General features: G+C 34.6%; 1 protein-coding gene across 6 annotated transcripts in view; it reads right to left on the bottom strand.

Annotated features, from left to right (window-relative positions):
* The window catches only part of PPHLN1 (periphilin 1), a 160,860-nt gene that overhangs the window by 132,351 nt on the left and 15,334 nt on the right, over positions 1 to 13,175 (bottom strand). For 4 of the 6 annotated variants that reach the window (XM_044228674.1, XM_044228671.1, XM_044228673.1 and 1 more), the window contains 2 exons: positions 7,555 to 7,719; positions 4,787 to 4,848 (listed from right to left, as the gene is read on the bottom strand). In XM_044228674.1, the coding sequence (XP_044084609.1) occupies positions 4,787 to 4,848; positions 7,555 to 7,719 (227 nt within the window). The remainder of the gene's footprint in view (positions 1 to 4,786; positions 4,849 to 7,554; positions 7,720 to 13,175) is intronic. The other 2 variants (XM_044228675.1, XM_044228676.1) reach the window with 1 other exon arrangement.

Genomic DNA, 13,175 nt, shown 5'->3' with positions numbered 1-13,175 from the left:
ATGTAAAGAATTATCGTGTACACCTCAATAAAAATAAAAACACTACTTGCTATGGTCCTAAATACTCAGAACCTTATTTTCTCACCAATATACACAAGTACTCTCTGCATGGTTTACAATGCAGCAGTATTTTTTTCCCCTAAAACAAACAGCTGGGGGCACCTGGGCGGCTCAGTTGTTAAACATCTGCTTCAGCTCAGATCATGAACCCAGGGTCCTGGGATAGAGCCCCACTTTGGGCTCCCTGCTCAGCAGGAAGCCTGCTTCTCCCTCTCCCACTCCCCCCGCTTGTGTTCCCTCTCTTGCTGTCTCTCTCTGTCAAATAAATAAATAAAATCTTAAAAAAAAAAAAAAAACAGTTATTTTCTATTTACAAAGTCTTCAATGAGACCACCTAATAGGGAACAACCTACAGACAGCCAGAAAGATGCTAGCCTTGAAAGGCATTAGCTTCTTTGATAGTCTAATACCTGAAATGTCACTGAGGACACCCAGACATCAAGTGAAGGTGCAGAAGATGTGGAAGAACCCCTTCTATACTACAACCATTTCACTTTTATTCATTTTTATGAATTTTTATTTTTTATGTTTACTATCTATAATTCAAACTAAAATGTAGGCTAATGAGAGAAGAACTTTTATCCCCAGAGGCTAGAAGAATAGCTAACATATACCAGTCACCCAATAAATACTTATCAAATAAATGAATATACCATACAGAATGAACTCTATACCAAAAAATTTCAAACAACAAAGTAGGAGTACAGGCAACACTCTCTGATCACAGAATAACTAGAAATATACTATGTTGGAATCAGTATAAAATTGCTGTCTATCAGGGGTGCCTGGGTGGTTCAGTTGGTTGAGTGTCTGACTCTTGACCTCAGGGTTGTAAGTTCAAACCCCATGGTGGGCTCCACACTGGTCATGGAGCTACTTTAAAAAAGATTAAAAAAATAAAAAATTGTATCTATAAGAATCAATGGAATACAGTTATAACAATTCTTAAAAGAAATTTTAAAACTCTACTTATACTAATAAGATGGAAAGAAAAATAAATATCAAAATTAAAATGTTAGATTTTTTTCAAATATTGAAACAGATGTTGCAAGCCTTTTAGAAGACAAACTGAAAAACATCAATTAAAAAGTAAAATATAGGGCGCCTGGGTGGCTCAGTTGGTTGAGCAACTGCCTTCGGCTCAGGTCATGATCCGGGACTTCCAGGATGGAGTCCCGAAACAGGCTCCCAGCTCCTTGGGGAGTCTGCTTCTCCCCCTGACCTTCTCCTCTCTCATGCTCTCTCTCACTCATCCTCTCTCAAATAAATAAATAAAATCTTTTTTTTTTTTTAATTAAAATTTTTAAAAAAAAGTAAAATATGTATGTCCTGTGACCCAGAAATTCCACTTCTGGCAATCTATCTCATAGAAACTAAAGTACTGTTTTATAATGACATCATATACTCCGATTTATTACAACACTGTTTTGTACTAGAAACAGAGTGAATATTCATCAATATGTGAACAGCTAAATTATTTGGTATACCCACATGATGCAACGTAACTTAGCCATTAAAAGGATTCAAATGGGGTGCCTGGGTGGCTCAGTGGGTTAACGCCTCTGCCCTCGGCTCAGGTCATGATCCCAGGGTCCTGGGATCAAGCCCCACATCGGGCACTCTGCTCTGAGGGGAGCCTGCTTCCTCCTCTCTCTCTCTCTGCCTGCCTCTCTGCCTACTTGTGATCTCTGTCTGTCAAATAAATAAATAAAAATCTTTATAAAAAAAAAAAGGATTCAAATAAAAGTTAAACCAAATAACCTGGAGAGATTTCCACAAGCACTGAATGAGAAAAGCAACTTACAGAAGAATATGTATAATGTGATCTCATTAACAACAAATACCCCAAATTAAATACAAATAAAAAAAAATAACACCCAGCTGTTAACATGACTGCGGGAAACAGAGAGTCCCATATGTGATTTTATTTCATTTATGTAAAATTATACACACACACAGGAAAATAATAAAATGCTTTAAAAAAAAAAACAGGAAGGGAGAATTAAAGATAGAAACCAACTATTATTTTAAAAACTGAAATCAACTCAAATCAACCTGAAAACTGTTTCTTTGGAGTGAATATAAAGCACTGGTTAATCTAATCAAGAGTTTTTCTTACACTTTCGCTTATCACATTTAGGTCTTTATTATACCAGATACTTTGATATACCAGGCTTTGGATACACCAGGCTTTCAATTTCACTTTTTCCCCCCTCAAATGGACGGCCATTTCTCCCAGCATTATTAACTGAAAAGTTCATTCTTTCCCCCATTTTATTTGTAGTGCCACTGCTGCTGTATCCCAAACTCCCAGGTATATTTAGGTTTGTTTCTAGACTCCCTATCCTGTTTCACTGTTTACATTACTATAGCTTGTAATGTAAGTTTTGATAGTATATTGAGCCTTCATATCTTTTTCAATGCTACTTTTGACATTTGGTCCTTTACTCTTTCATAGTAAATTTAGAAACAACTTACCAACTTCCATGGAGAAAAATCCTAGAATTTAGACTGGAACCGAACTGAATGAACATCTGAATTTTAGAACTGATATCTTCATGATACTGTCTTTTCCCAGCCAAGAATGTCACATATGTGTTGCTCCTTTTACTCGGGTCTTTTCAAATGTCCCTTAGAAATTACTTGCAATTTCATCTACACAGGTCTCACACACCTTTGTTAGATTTAGTCCCATTACTCCTTACAGTTTTTATGTTTCAGAAAATAATTTTAAATTACATTTTTAACTTATGCTTATAGCTGATTTCATTATACTAAACTTTGCTAATTTCCTAACAGTTCTAATAGTCTATAGACTCTATTGGATCTTCTACATAATTTATCATCTGTAAATAGCTTTCTTTCATTCTAACCCTTAGAACTTCATTTTTCTTGTCTTACTGTGGAGACTGAGATCTCCATTACCATGATGAATAGAAGCAGTGATAACAGGCATCTTTGCTTTGTTCTAATTTTAAAGCAAATGCTTCTAACTCTACCATTTAGTATAGTAAATCCCTATTTATAAGATAAAGGAAATTATCTTCTATTTCTAGCTGTCTAAAACTTAACTGTTCTGTTTAAGACAGAAATTAAATTTTAGTCAAGTATTGTTCAGCATCTATTTTCTCCATTACTCCTTTTGGAGTAAAGGTAGTCCTCCATGAGTAGCAAGCTCCTGACAGTGTGTTCCTCAGCTGTAGTGCATCCCACTGTATACAGAGCCACCATCTCTGCCCACGACATCACCCTATGGGACTTGGGGGCAGGGAACCAGCACTACCATGCTGATACCCCTGATGACTAAGGTGCTGTGTGTAATAAACTGCCTTGCTCTGACCCACTCAATCCTGTTGTCTACTTCTGACACCTAGAGCGTTGTAGCAGTTGACTACTTTCTATTGTCTACAGAGAGAGTTATAAGAGATCTTTTTTTAAAGATTTATTTCTTTTTCGAGGGGAGGAGGGACAGAGAGAAGAGAAGAAAGAATCCCAAGCAGACTCCCCACCAAGCATAGAGCCCAATTCTCCATGAGGCTGGATCTCACAACCCTGAGATCATGACCTGAACCAAAATCAAGAGTCAGATCCTTAAGCAACTGAACCATCCAGGCACTCCCATAGAAGATCTTTAAAAAGCTCCTTTATAATTTCTACTACTTCCTTTGTGAAGTCATTTAAAAAAATCAAACAAGGGGCACCTGGGTGGCTTAGTCATGAAGCATCGGCCTTTGGTTCAGGTCGTGATTCCAGGGTCCTGGGATGGAGCCCCGCAGCAGGCACCCTGCTCGTTGGGAGGCCTGCTTCTCCCTCTCCCACTCCCTCTGCTTGTATTCCCTCTCTCACTGTGTCTCTCACTGTTGAATAATAAAATCTTTTTTTTTAAGATTGTATTTATTTATTTGACAGACAGAGATCACAAGTAGGCAGAGAGGCAGGCAGGGGAGCAGGGGAGGGGGAAGCAGGCTCCCTGCTGAGCAGAACCCGATGTGGGGCTAGATTCCAGGATGCTGGGATCATATCTGAGCCAAAGGCAAGGCTTTAACCCGCTGAGCCACACAGGCGCCCCAATAAATAAAATCTTTAAAAAAAAAAAAAATCAAACAAACTTGAAGGGTACCTGGGTGGCTCAAGTCATGATCCCAAGATTCTGGAATCAAGCCCCATGTCAGGCTCCTTGCTCAGTGAGGAGTCTGCTTCTCCCTCTCCCTCTGTCCCTCCCACCTAGGATGTACTCTAATAAATAAATAACCTAAAAAATAAAAATAGAACAAACTTGATTAAATCTGTCCATCTGTGTTTTTTTTCCTAACTATTCTATCAGATGCCTCTATAAGTAACCAAGGCTAACAATGACTGAAGTTCTTCCAAAATAATTAATAAGAGACACTCTCTAAGGACTCAAATATTCTGGAGGGGGAAAAAAAGGCCTTAACATTCTAATTAAGCAGATACCTTATAATCTATATTACACATTAGGAATAATACCTAATTTGATGAGAATATACCAATAGTTCAAACATTTTTTTTATTATCAGTTTTCATAATGCCAGTACAGAATGCTATCAGTGCTATTATATTAGTCACAGGACTAATATGTTTGTTGCTCTCAGAATTATAATTCCTAATAAAGAATATTTCATCTATAAGCCTTGAGATTAGATTTCAACAGCAGACATCTCAGTGAATCAAGTATCAAAGTAGTTATGGTACTATTTCATTTTACCTGTACTCAGGCTGTCGACTTGCAGAATGATCATCTCTTGTCCACCTATAGCCAGATTCATCCTGTAAAATAAAAAAAGTTATTTAGGTATCTGTTTACATTATTTTAGTCAAGCAGGATTTATCTAACAGTACTACTAGAAAGTCTCTAAGACCAAAATAATAGGACAAAGACACCTTTTTAAATCTCTCTGAGCTTCAAAGGCATAAAAAGGGGGGGAAAAAGATATAGCAAGTCATCCATTTCAACAAGTAATTTAGTAAACCAATAACCTGTGGTACCATTTAGCACTATGAAAATGCTTACGGTATTTCTTTGGGGCCCTAACAGCCTTATTACCAAAGACATGCCAACAACACAACAGTTCAGGACGCTTATAAGAACAGAGGCTCAATTTAAATTTAATCAAGCATACATTTCTCAACCTTTCATTTTATTTTCTTTCTGTCAAGTTCTCTCACCAATTTTCAAATTCAAGTCCAATGAATTTCTTGTTCAAGTTTTTTTTCTCACCTTGATTCTTATCAAAATCCATGATTGGAAACAATATCATAAGAAGCTATCACCTGGGGCACCTGGGTTGCTCAGTCGCTGGACGCCTGCCTTCGGCTCGGGTCATGATCCCAGGGTCCTAGGATCAAGCCCCACATCAGGCTCCCTGCTCAGCGGGAAGCGTGCTTCTCCCACTCCAGCACCCCCTGCTTGTGTTCCCTCTCTCTCTGTCTCTCTCTCTTAAATAAATCAATCTTAAAAAATTAAAAAATAAAAATTTTTTAAAAAAAGAAGCTATCACCTACCGATAAGCTATATTAGAGCAAGATGTGGCACGAAATTTAAAATTTATTTTGTCCTCTAAAACAGAAAAAAATACATTTAAAAAATTAGTAGTAGATCATGCCCAATTGCTTTAAAATTACATATAGAATATAAAGGTAATTATTTTTAAATATTAATTCAGCTAAAATAAATACTGTTTTCATCTTCCTCTTTAGCATCATATATTCTTTTTTTTTAAGATTTTTTTTAAATTTATTTATTTGACAGACAGAGATCACAAGTAGGCATAGAGGCAGGCAGAGACAGAGAGAAGGAAGCAGGCTCCCCGCTGAGCAGAGAGCCCAATGTGGGGCTTGATCCCAGAACCCTGGGATCATGACCTGAGCTGAAGGCAGAGGCTTTAACCCACTGAGCCACCCAGGCACCCCAGCATCATATATTCTAACACAAGAGTAATGTATTCATCATTTTCCTTCAACAGTAAATCTAAACAAACAAAAGAAAAAACTCAAAAGCTCTACAATATTAGATCAAATAAGTATTTACTTTATATAACTGAACTCAAGATAAATTAGTGTCACAAGAATCCTAAAGGTCTCCAACAGACTTATTTTTGTTTAAAGAGAATATAAAGGGAAAATGTTGTATAAAGTATGATAAATGCAATTTGTAACAAAAAACTAATGTTGAAGCACTATTATGCTACAACATTTTAGGGAAAAAATCATATTCACGAAGATTCAAACACAAATTGGTTCAATGAATCCCAAATTCCCTATCTATATCAAATGGCCACATTTGATTTTCCTAAGAGGGATACCAACTTTATGTGAAGGCCAAATTTTTTCTTCCTCAGACTACCTGGGATAATGGCTCCAAAGGCAAAATCCAGTAATTCTAGAATACAGATAATGTATAATATTTACTTTTCAACACCAAATCCCTCTTCCTAAAGGAAAGGCATGACGTTTAAAAATTGAACAAAACAAAAATTCACTCTAGGAGAAGGAAGCTATGCACCCCAAACTTTAAAATGACAAGAAAACACTGAATAGTCTCATTATTACTTTAGAATTGTTAAGGCTCACCATAATGCAGTAATAAGAGAAATGGACTTCCATACATACCCAACCCTGGATAAATCACCTTACCTCCATTTCTTTGAGGGTCAAGAATGGAAAGTAATTCCAACAGCCAAAGAGAGGTGAAATTTTAACATAAACAATGCTTGAATATGTACTGTTAATTGCAAAATTATATAGTAGGGAAGGGGAAAGGAGAAAATGTAGGAAAACAGTCTGTAAGAGTGATGTAAACACACAAGCTAAGTCAAAGGAACTGCATCAAGGAATAGTTGCAATCAAGTTCAATGACAGATTACTGCAACATTAAATACATACTTCTAGATTATTAAAGATGATCAAGAGAAACAAAATACAATAGCAACATCAATGATAATAATAGAAACTAACATTTAAAAAGTGCTTATTATATATAGGACAGGCAGTGTTTTGAGAGCTTTCTAATCTGAGTTACTAAGTAGACTTTAAGAAGTATAACAAAAATGACACAGAAGCTCAACTGTAACCCAACCTCACCCACAGCATCTCATCATGATGAAAATAATCAAAGTAATTATAAGTGGATACATCCAGTAAGAGATGGTAACCACCTGCTCATCACTCACTGAGTACCAAGGCAATGTAGATTATCTTTATCTGCTTCTGTAAATTCTTGCCAATCCAGAGGATAAAAATATAAGCTAGCTGGAATTAATGTCACTTAAGAGCTACCCAGAGTGGCTTACCTACTTTGTCCCAAGATTCTCCACTACCAGTTCCCATTTGACAGCTCAGCAGGCCACTCAACAGAGCATCAAGCAGGAAGTGTTTATTCAACTGCCCTCATGGCCAGTCACATAAATTTCAAAAATTACATAATTTTTAAACTTATAAAAAATAACAATTAGTACACGGGGGAAATTTACATACTCCTCTGTGAGGTGGACCACTTCTTCGATCATGAGAAAAACTGCGGCCCTCGTCATATTCTTGGTAATCAACATGACTGCAATATCTACTGTAGTTTCCTTCACCAGGTCTGTCTAGCAGTGGTGGTTTCTTTGGCACAATATTAACTACTCTATGGTAGCCATCCTAAAACAGACAAAAAGAAATATATAAAAATCACTAATTTCTCTATTTGGTTTTGGAAAGGTTTTTAAAAAGTACAGGAGTTCTTATCCTTAATCAAACAGAGTAAATGTATAAACAAACAAAAATGCATTAATGAAATAACATGAATATAACTAATAGCAAGGTTTTCACATGGATTAAAGAAAATAAAATTGTTCAATGAAGAAAGCCAGGTGTTTAAAATAACAAGCAGCAATGCTAAAACCAATCATAAATAATAAAAGAAAAAGTGCGTTATTGTTTTAATAAAAAATAAACTACAGAAAGAATATTACAGTAGCTCTAATCCTAATTGCCTAAGAATTTTAGAAACAAAACCATTTAAGATAGCACACATCTTCAGTCTACTGTGTTTGAAGTATACGGTTTTGAAGAAATACAAAATCTTCACACATAAGGAACAGCAAACAGGGAGGTATACTGAGCTAGAACCATCAAGAGGAAACATTCTGCTATTTTTCCAGAAGAGAAGAGAGCCCTTGACTTCACAGCTCTGGAAGCAAAATAAAACCTGATATAAAATTTGAACTATTTTCAAAGTAGTATGTTATTAATGTTTTAAAGTTTTAGCAACTACATGGACTTTTTTGTGGAAGTTGGGAAATTGGAAGGAGAACACCACCTCTCTGGTTTAGCAGCTGCTGCGAAATAACTGAACAAAAAGATGGTTACCAACAGTAAAAACTAGAGAGCTATGTAACATGTATTTGTAAATAACCTGGGCTTGACTATTCACGGTCTTTCTACCTGTATCAGATGAAATATATGTGAAAGAAATTAGAAAGCTATCAAAATGTAAGACATGACCAATTTAAATTAACTAATTTGACAAAATAAAGAAAGTCCAACATTCAGGGCATTACTATACCATCTTTATTCTCGGTTTCATTATCTGTACAACAGACTAACACTAATACCTACCTCAAGGAGTTGCTGTGAAGACTAAATGAAAAACAGATTGTAAAATATTTAGTACAATGTGTAGGCCATACTAAGTACTCAAAATGTTTGCTGTTTGGATTACCTTTTTCAAGTCTAGGTGAAACACAATTCCTCAACGTGTCTATTTCCTTAAATGACTTCTTAGCTTTAATAACTACAACTATTCAAATATTAAATTACTGTGTCCTATTCAAATTTCCCAATAGGCAGGAAATTTGTTACTGTGCTGAGAAAAAATAAAATCAATGATTATATCTGTTTGAGAGCTAAAAGGATCTACTAATTTTTTCTTATGGGAACAAAAAGTAGTTTCCTTCTTTAGTATGTGAGATATTAAATTGTAACACATATTTTATATGTTCACATAAAATATAACAGACAAATGAACCCATTGACTCTGTCTTGCAAAAACTGTCTTTCAAGAGATTTCAATTAAATCTAAGCAAATATTGAGCTTCTAAAAAATTCAACATTAAGCCAAAATTAGCAACTTTGTAATTTATATCATTTTCTAAATCAAAATCTGTTGTTTATAAAATTAGAATCACTGATTACTCCATTTCCAAGAAACCATAAAATTCCATTCTATAATATCCTTGATTGTTTGTATATATTTATTTGGAGGGATAGTGGGTAAGTGTGCATGTCTAAACATTTCTATGAATAGAGAGATTACAAAGCAACATTTTCCTTTGTTCAAAGTGGTTTTAGGACTGTAGAATGCATATGGTAAAACTTTCAAAGAATAATATTCAAATCACATTTAGTCATAGATTAAATAAACTTTTTTTTCAAATAATAATAAATGAAAACAATCATTCCAGAGTTATTAATCAGCAACAGAAAAAAAAACCTCTTGATTACAGTTCTGTATCTAGCAATGAAGATCAAACTGACATTCCCTTTGTTTTGAGAATGTTCAAATATAAGCAACTATACCATCTCACCTCTATAGGCATCTATTCTTAAAACTCCTAGTTACATGAAAAGATTTAAGGAAATGAAGATGACTACAGGAGTCTGTGATAAAGCAAGATGATATTATTAGAAAGTTTCTATATTATCCAGGTATTATATTCAAGGATTTTTCTTTCCAATAAAATCCATGATGGGAGGCAAAGATTTCAGAATTTTTTTCTGAAGTTTTATTTATAAAGAAAGTTCAAACAGTATTTTATATTACCTGCAACGCCAGACCCAACTGGAAACATTCACTCAGTGTTTGAATGAATTCTCATACAAATTTACATTAAGCTATAAACATGTAATTTTCCTTTCTAAATGCTAACAGAAGGACACAAGGCTTCAGGTACTGATATGTTCACAGCCTTCATTTTAGAAATACCTTGGAAAGCAATGGCACTATTATATGCAAACCAGAAATAAAAATTAGGACTTCTGAAGAACATCTTAAAAGATTTTTAAAGATAACAGGATCATTTTCAATTAATTTAAAAGTGAACTCCATGGAATCAAAACACTTCTATTATTTAAAATGCAGATATTTCAAATCTTGAGTTTGGACATAAAATTTGAATTCACCTCAATGAAATCAATTTTCATTGCTTCCATTCATTACGAAAAATATGTATGGTATCCCTTTAAGATCAGACTATATCAACTTAATACAACTATTACATATTTATTATACCATTTATCAATTTTCCATGGCTATTACTAGAATTTCCAAAAATATGCATCAAACCTATCAGATCTGCTCCTCCAAAATTAGTATTAATGTTGTGATGGGTCAGACCAAAATAAAAAAGTAATATGTAACTCATTAAAAAAAAATCTTTAGGCCTATTTTACTTAATCATTGATCTATTCTGGCAGAATATAGGAAGCAAAAACTTGCATATAGATTTAAATACTTTTTTGAGTATAGGTCAGTGAAACTTACACTTTCTCATAGGTCACTATTTCGGGGTGAAACAATTCCTACCATTAGGCTCTCTGGGTTTCTGAAATAGGGAGTGCTCACAGTTTGCTTGTGCTAATGGGTATCTGATCAGGTTAAGATACTTATCAAATTAGTTTTGCAATTTTTAGATCTGAAATGGTGAACATGTTTTGTTACAAAAAGCAATTATTTCTTAATTTGCTATAAATTCTAATGAGAAATACTTTCATTTCAGTAAATGAATAATAGCACCAAGTTCTGTTTCATTCAATATTTAAATGCCAAATTTTCCACACTAATATTTAGTCTCTTTACTAACTGGGGGCAAATTATGAGGATTAGCACATTTCTTTAAAAGCATTTCTTTACCAATGTCTTTAAAATATACTTGGCGCAAACTCTAACAAGAAAACATTTTATTTAAAGGAAAAATTTTAACATTTAAACACCTCCTCTTAAGCATCCTTATCATTTAGAGACACATACTGAAATAGTTTTTTGTACTTGAAATAGAGTATCTTGGGTTTACTTCAAAATAATCTGGGAGAGGGGCGCCTGGGTGGCTCAGTGGGTTAAAGCCTCTGCCTTCCGCTCAGGTCATGATCCCAGGGTCCTGCGATCAAGCCCTGCATTGGGCTCTCTGCTCAGTGGGGAATCTGCTTCCTCCTTCTCTCTCTCTCTCTCTCTCTCTCTGCCTGCCTCTCTGCTTACTTGTGATCTCTGTCAAATAAATAAATAAAATCTTAAAATAATAATAATAATAATCTGGGAGAAAAGAAACTGGGGTAGTCATAAACAAAACAAGATGGACCATGAGTTGATAATTGCCATTTGGATAATTCGCCCATGGTGAGTTCATTTTGTTATGTTTTTTCTACTTTTATATCTTTAATTTTTGTCTTTATAATCAGTCAAAAACTACTAAAACACACTAACCTACCAGCAAAGTAACTAAGTATGATAGCAAATGTAAAGAGTTAATCCCATTCCTCCCTGAAACAACCAACTCAGTATGAATGCAAGCCTCATTGGTACAGAAACCTTGGTCTTAACTCACTGCTCTATTCCCAGCACCTGGAACAGCACTTGGCACATAGTAGGCACTACATACGTAACATATTCTGCTTCACTACATCAATTTTATGCTACTTTTAGCATCACATGCTTTTTGTTAGAAACGTACCACACAAACCACACATAACTAAAAAATTTTACTACACAGGCTGGTGGACTTTTGCTTTCAAAAGTCTGAGGTTCTTTTCTTCTGCTACCTCATGTTTTGTGACATGCATTTCTATAACAGCACTTACTCATTTAATTCACTCACTGAATTTTCAAAGAAATACTGGTGGTTTTGCATTTCAATGGCTCTGGGAAATAATGAGTCAAATATCTGAAATTGAAACTGCACCAGAAAATCAGGACATATTGTTACAGAATACAGCCAAGAACTCATCGTTCCTCTCTGGAAGTAACAACAAGAAGGAAGTTAAATTCTTGCAATTCTGTCAACCAAGAACGTAAAACACCTCCTAGGGAAGCTCTACACAAAGGAACATTACTAAATCAAAACTCGGCAGATGAACACTTAAGACTTTGTATTACATGTGTGTAATTTTTGCATTTAGAAAAAGCTGTAAAAAAAACATGGCACTTTTATGGTATGTATACCTAGAATCAGTGAAAAGCAGATCTGACCAGTTTACTTTGAAATACATCCAAAAACTAGATGGATTAAGTAGATGGATGAAGGACAGGTAAGTGGATAAATACATGATAAAGAAAGTTTTCATAAAATGTTAATAGTTGAATATAAGTAGTGAGTAAATGGGAGCAGTAAGAAAAAAAAGAAATGCAGTGAAACTGCTTTTCTGTTAGAGAACAGAACCCAAATATACAAAATAGAGCATTACCTTCCTCTATCACAGGCACTAATGATAGTGAGTGCTTACTTTTTCAAGGATTAACTAGTTTTATATTTAGAAAAAAAATAATCTGCCTTTTTAAAACTAAGTTTTTAGTGAAGTATGACATACATACAAAAAGTCTAAAAATCATAAATGACTCCTGGATCAATTTTTACAAGATAATTACACTCTATAACTACCACCAGATCAAAAAACTGAACATCCCTAGTATGGCAAAAGCCTTCCTGTGCTCTCTCCCAGTCAATACTCACCTCTCCTAAAAGTAACTGCTTTCCTGGTGAGTTTTGCTTATTCTGAAACTTTATATAAATATGCAGGAAATACAGGATATACTCTTGTATTTGGCTTCTTTTTTTTAGTATGATGTCTGTGAGATTCATACATGTTGCTTCTTTTGCAATGGTCCATCAGGTCCATTCATTCTAATTGCTGTATGAATTGCACAATTAATTTATCTACTCTACTGTTACACATTTGGATTGTTGCCAGCTTGGAGCTGTTATGAATAATGCTGCTTATGAGAATCTTGTACAAGTCAATATGATATACCAATATGGTTTTTAAAATAACATTAGATGATCTCTGTTTTGTTATTAAATGTTTTTAAATATTTAAGAAATTATACTTTTATTAGCTCCAAATTC

This window comes from Neovison vison, chromosome 12 (genome assembly GCF_020171115.1).
Source record: "Neovison vison isolate M4711 chromosome 12, ASM_NN_V1, whole genome shotgun sequence".
Classification (NCBI taxonomy): Eukaryota; Metazoa; Chordata; class Mammalia; order Carnivora; family Mustelidae; genus Neogale; species Neogale vison.
Note: the sequence above shows the minus strand (reverse complement) of the source record. Positions and strands in the feature narration are given on the sequence as shown.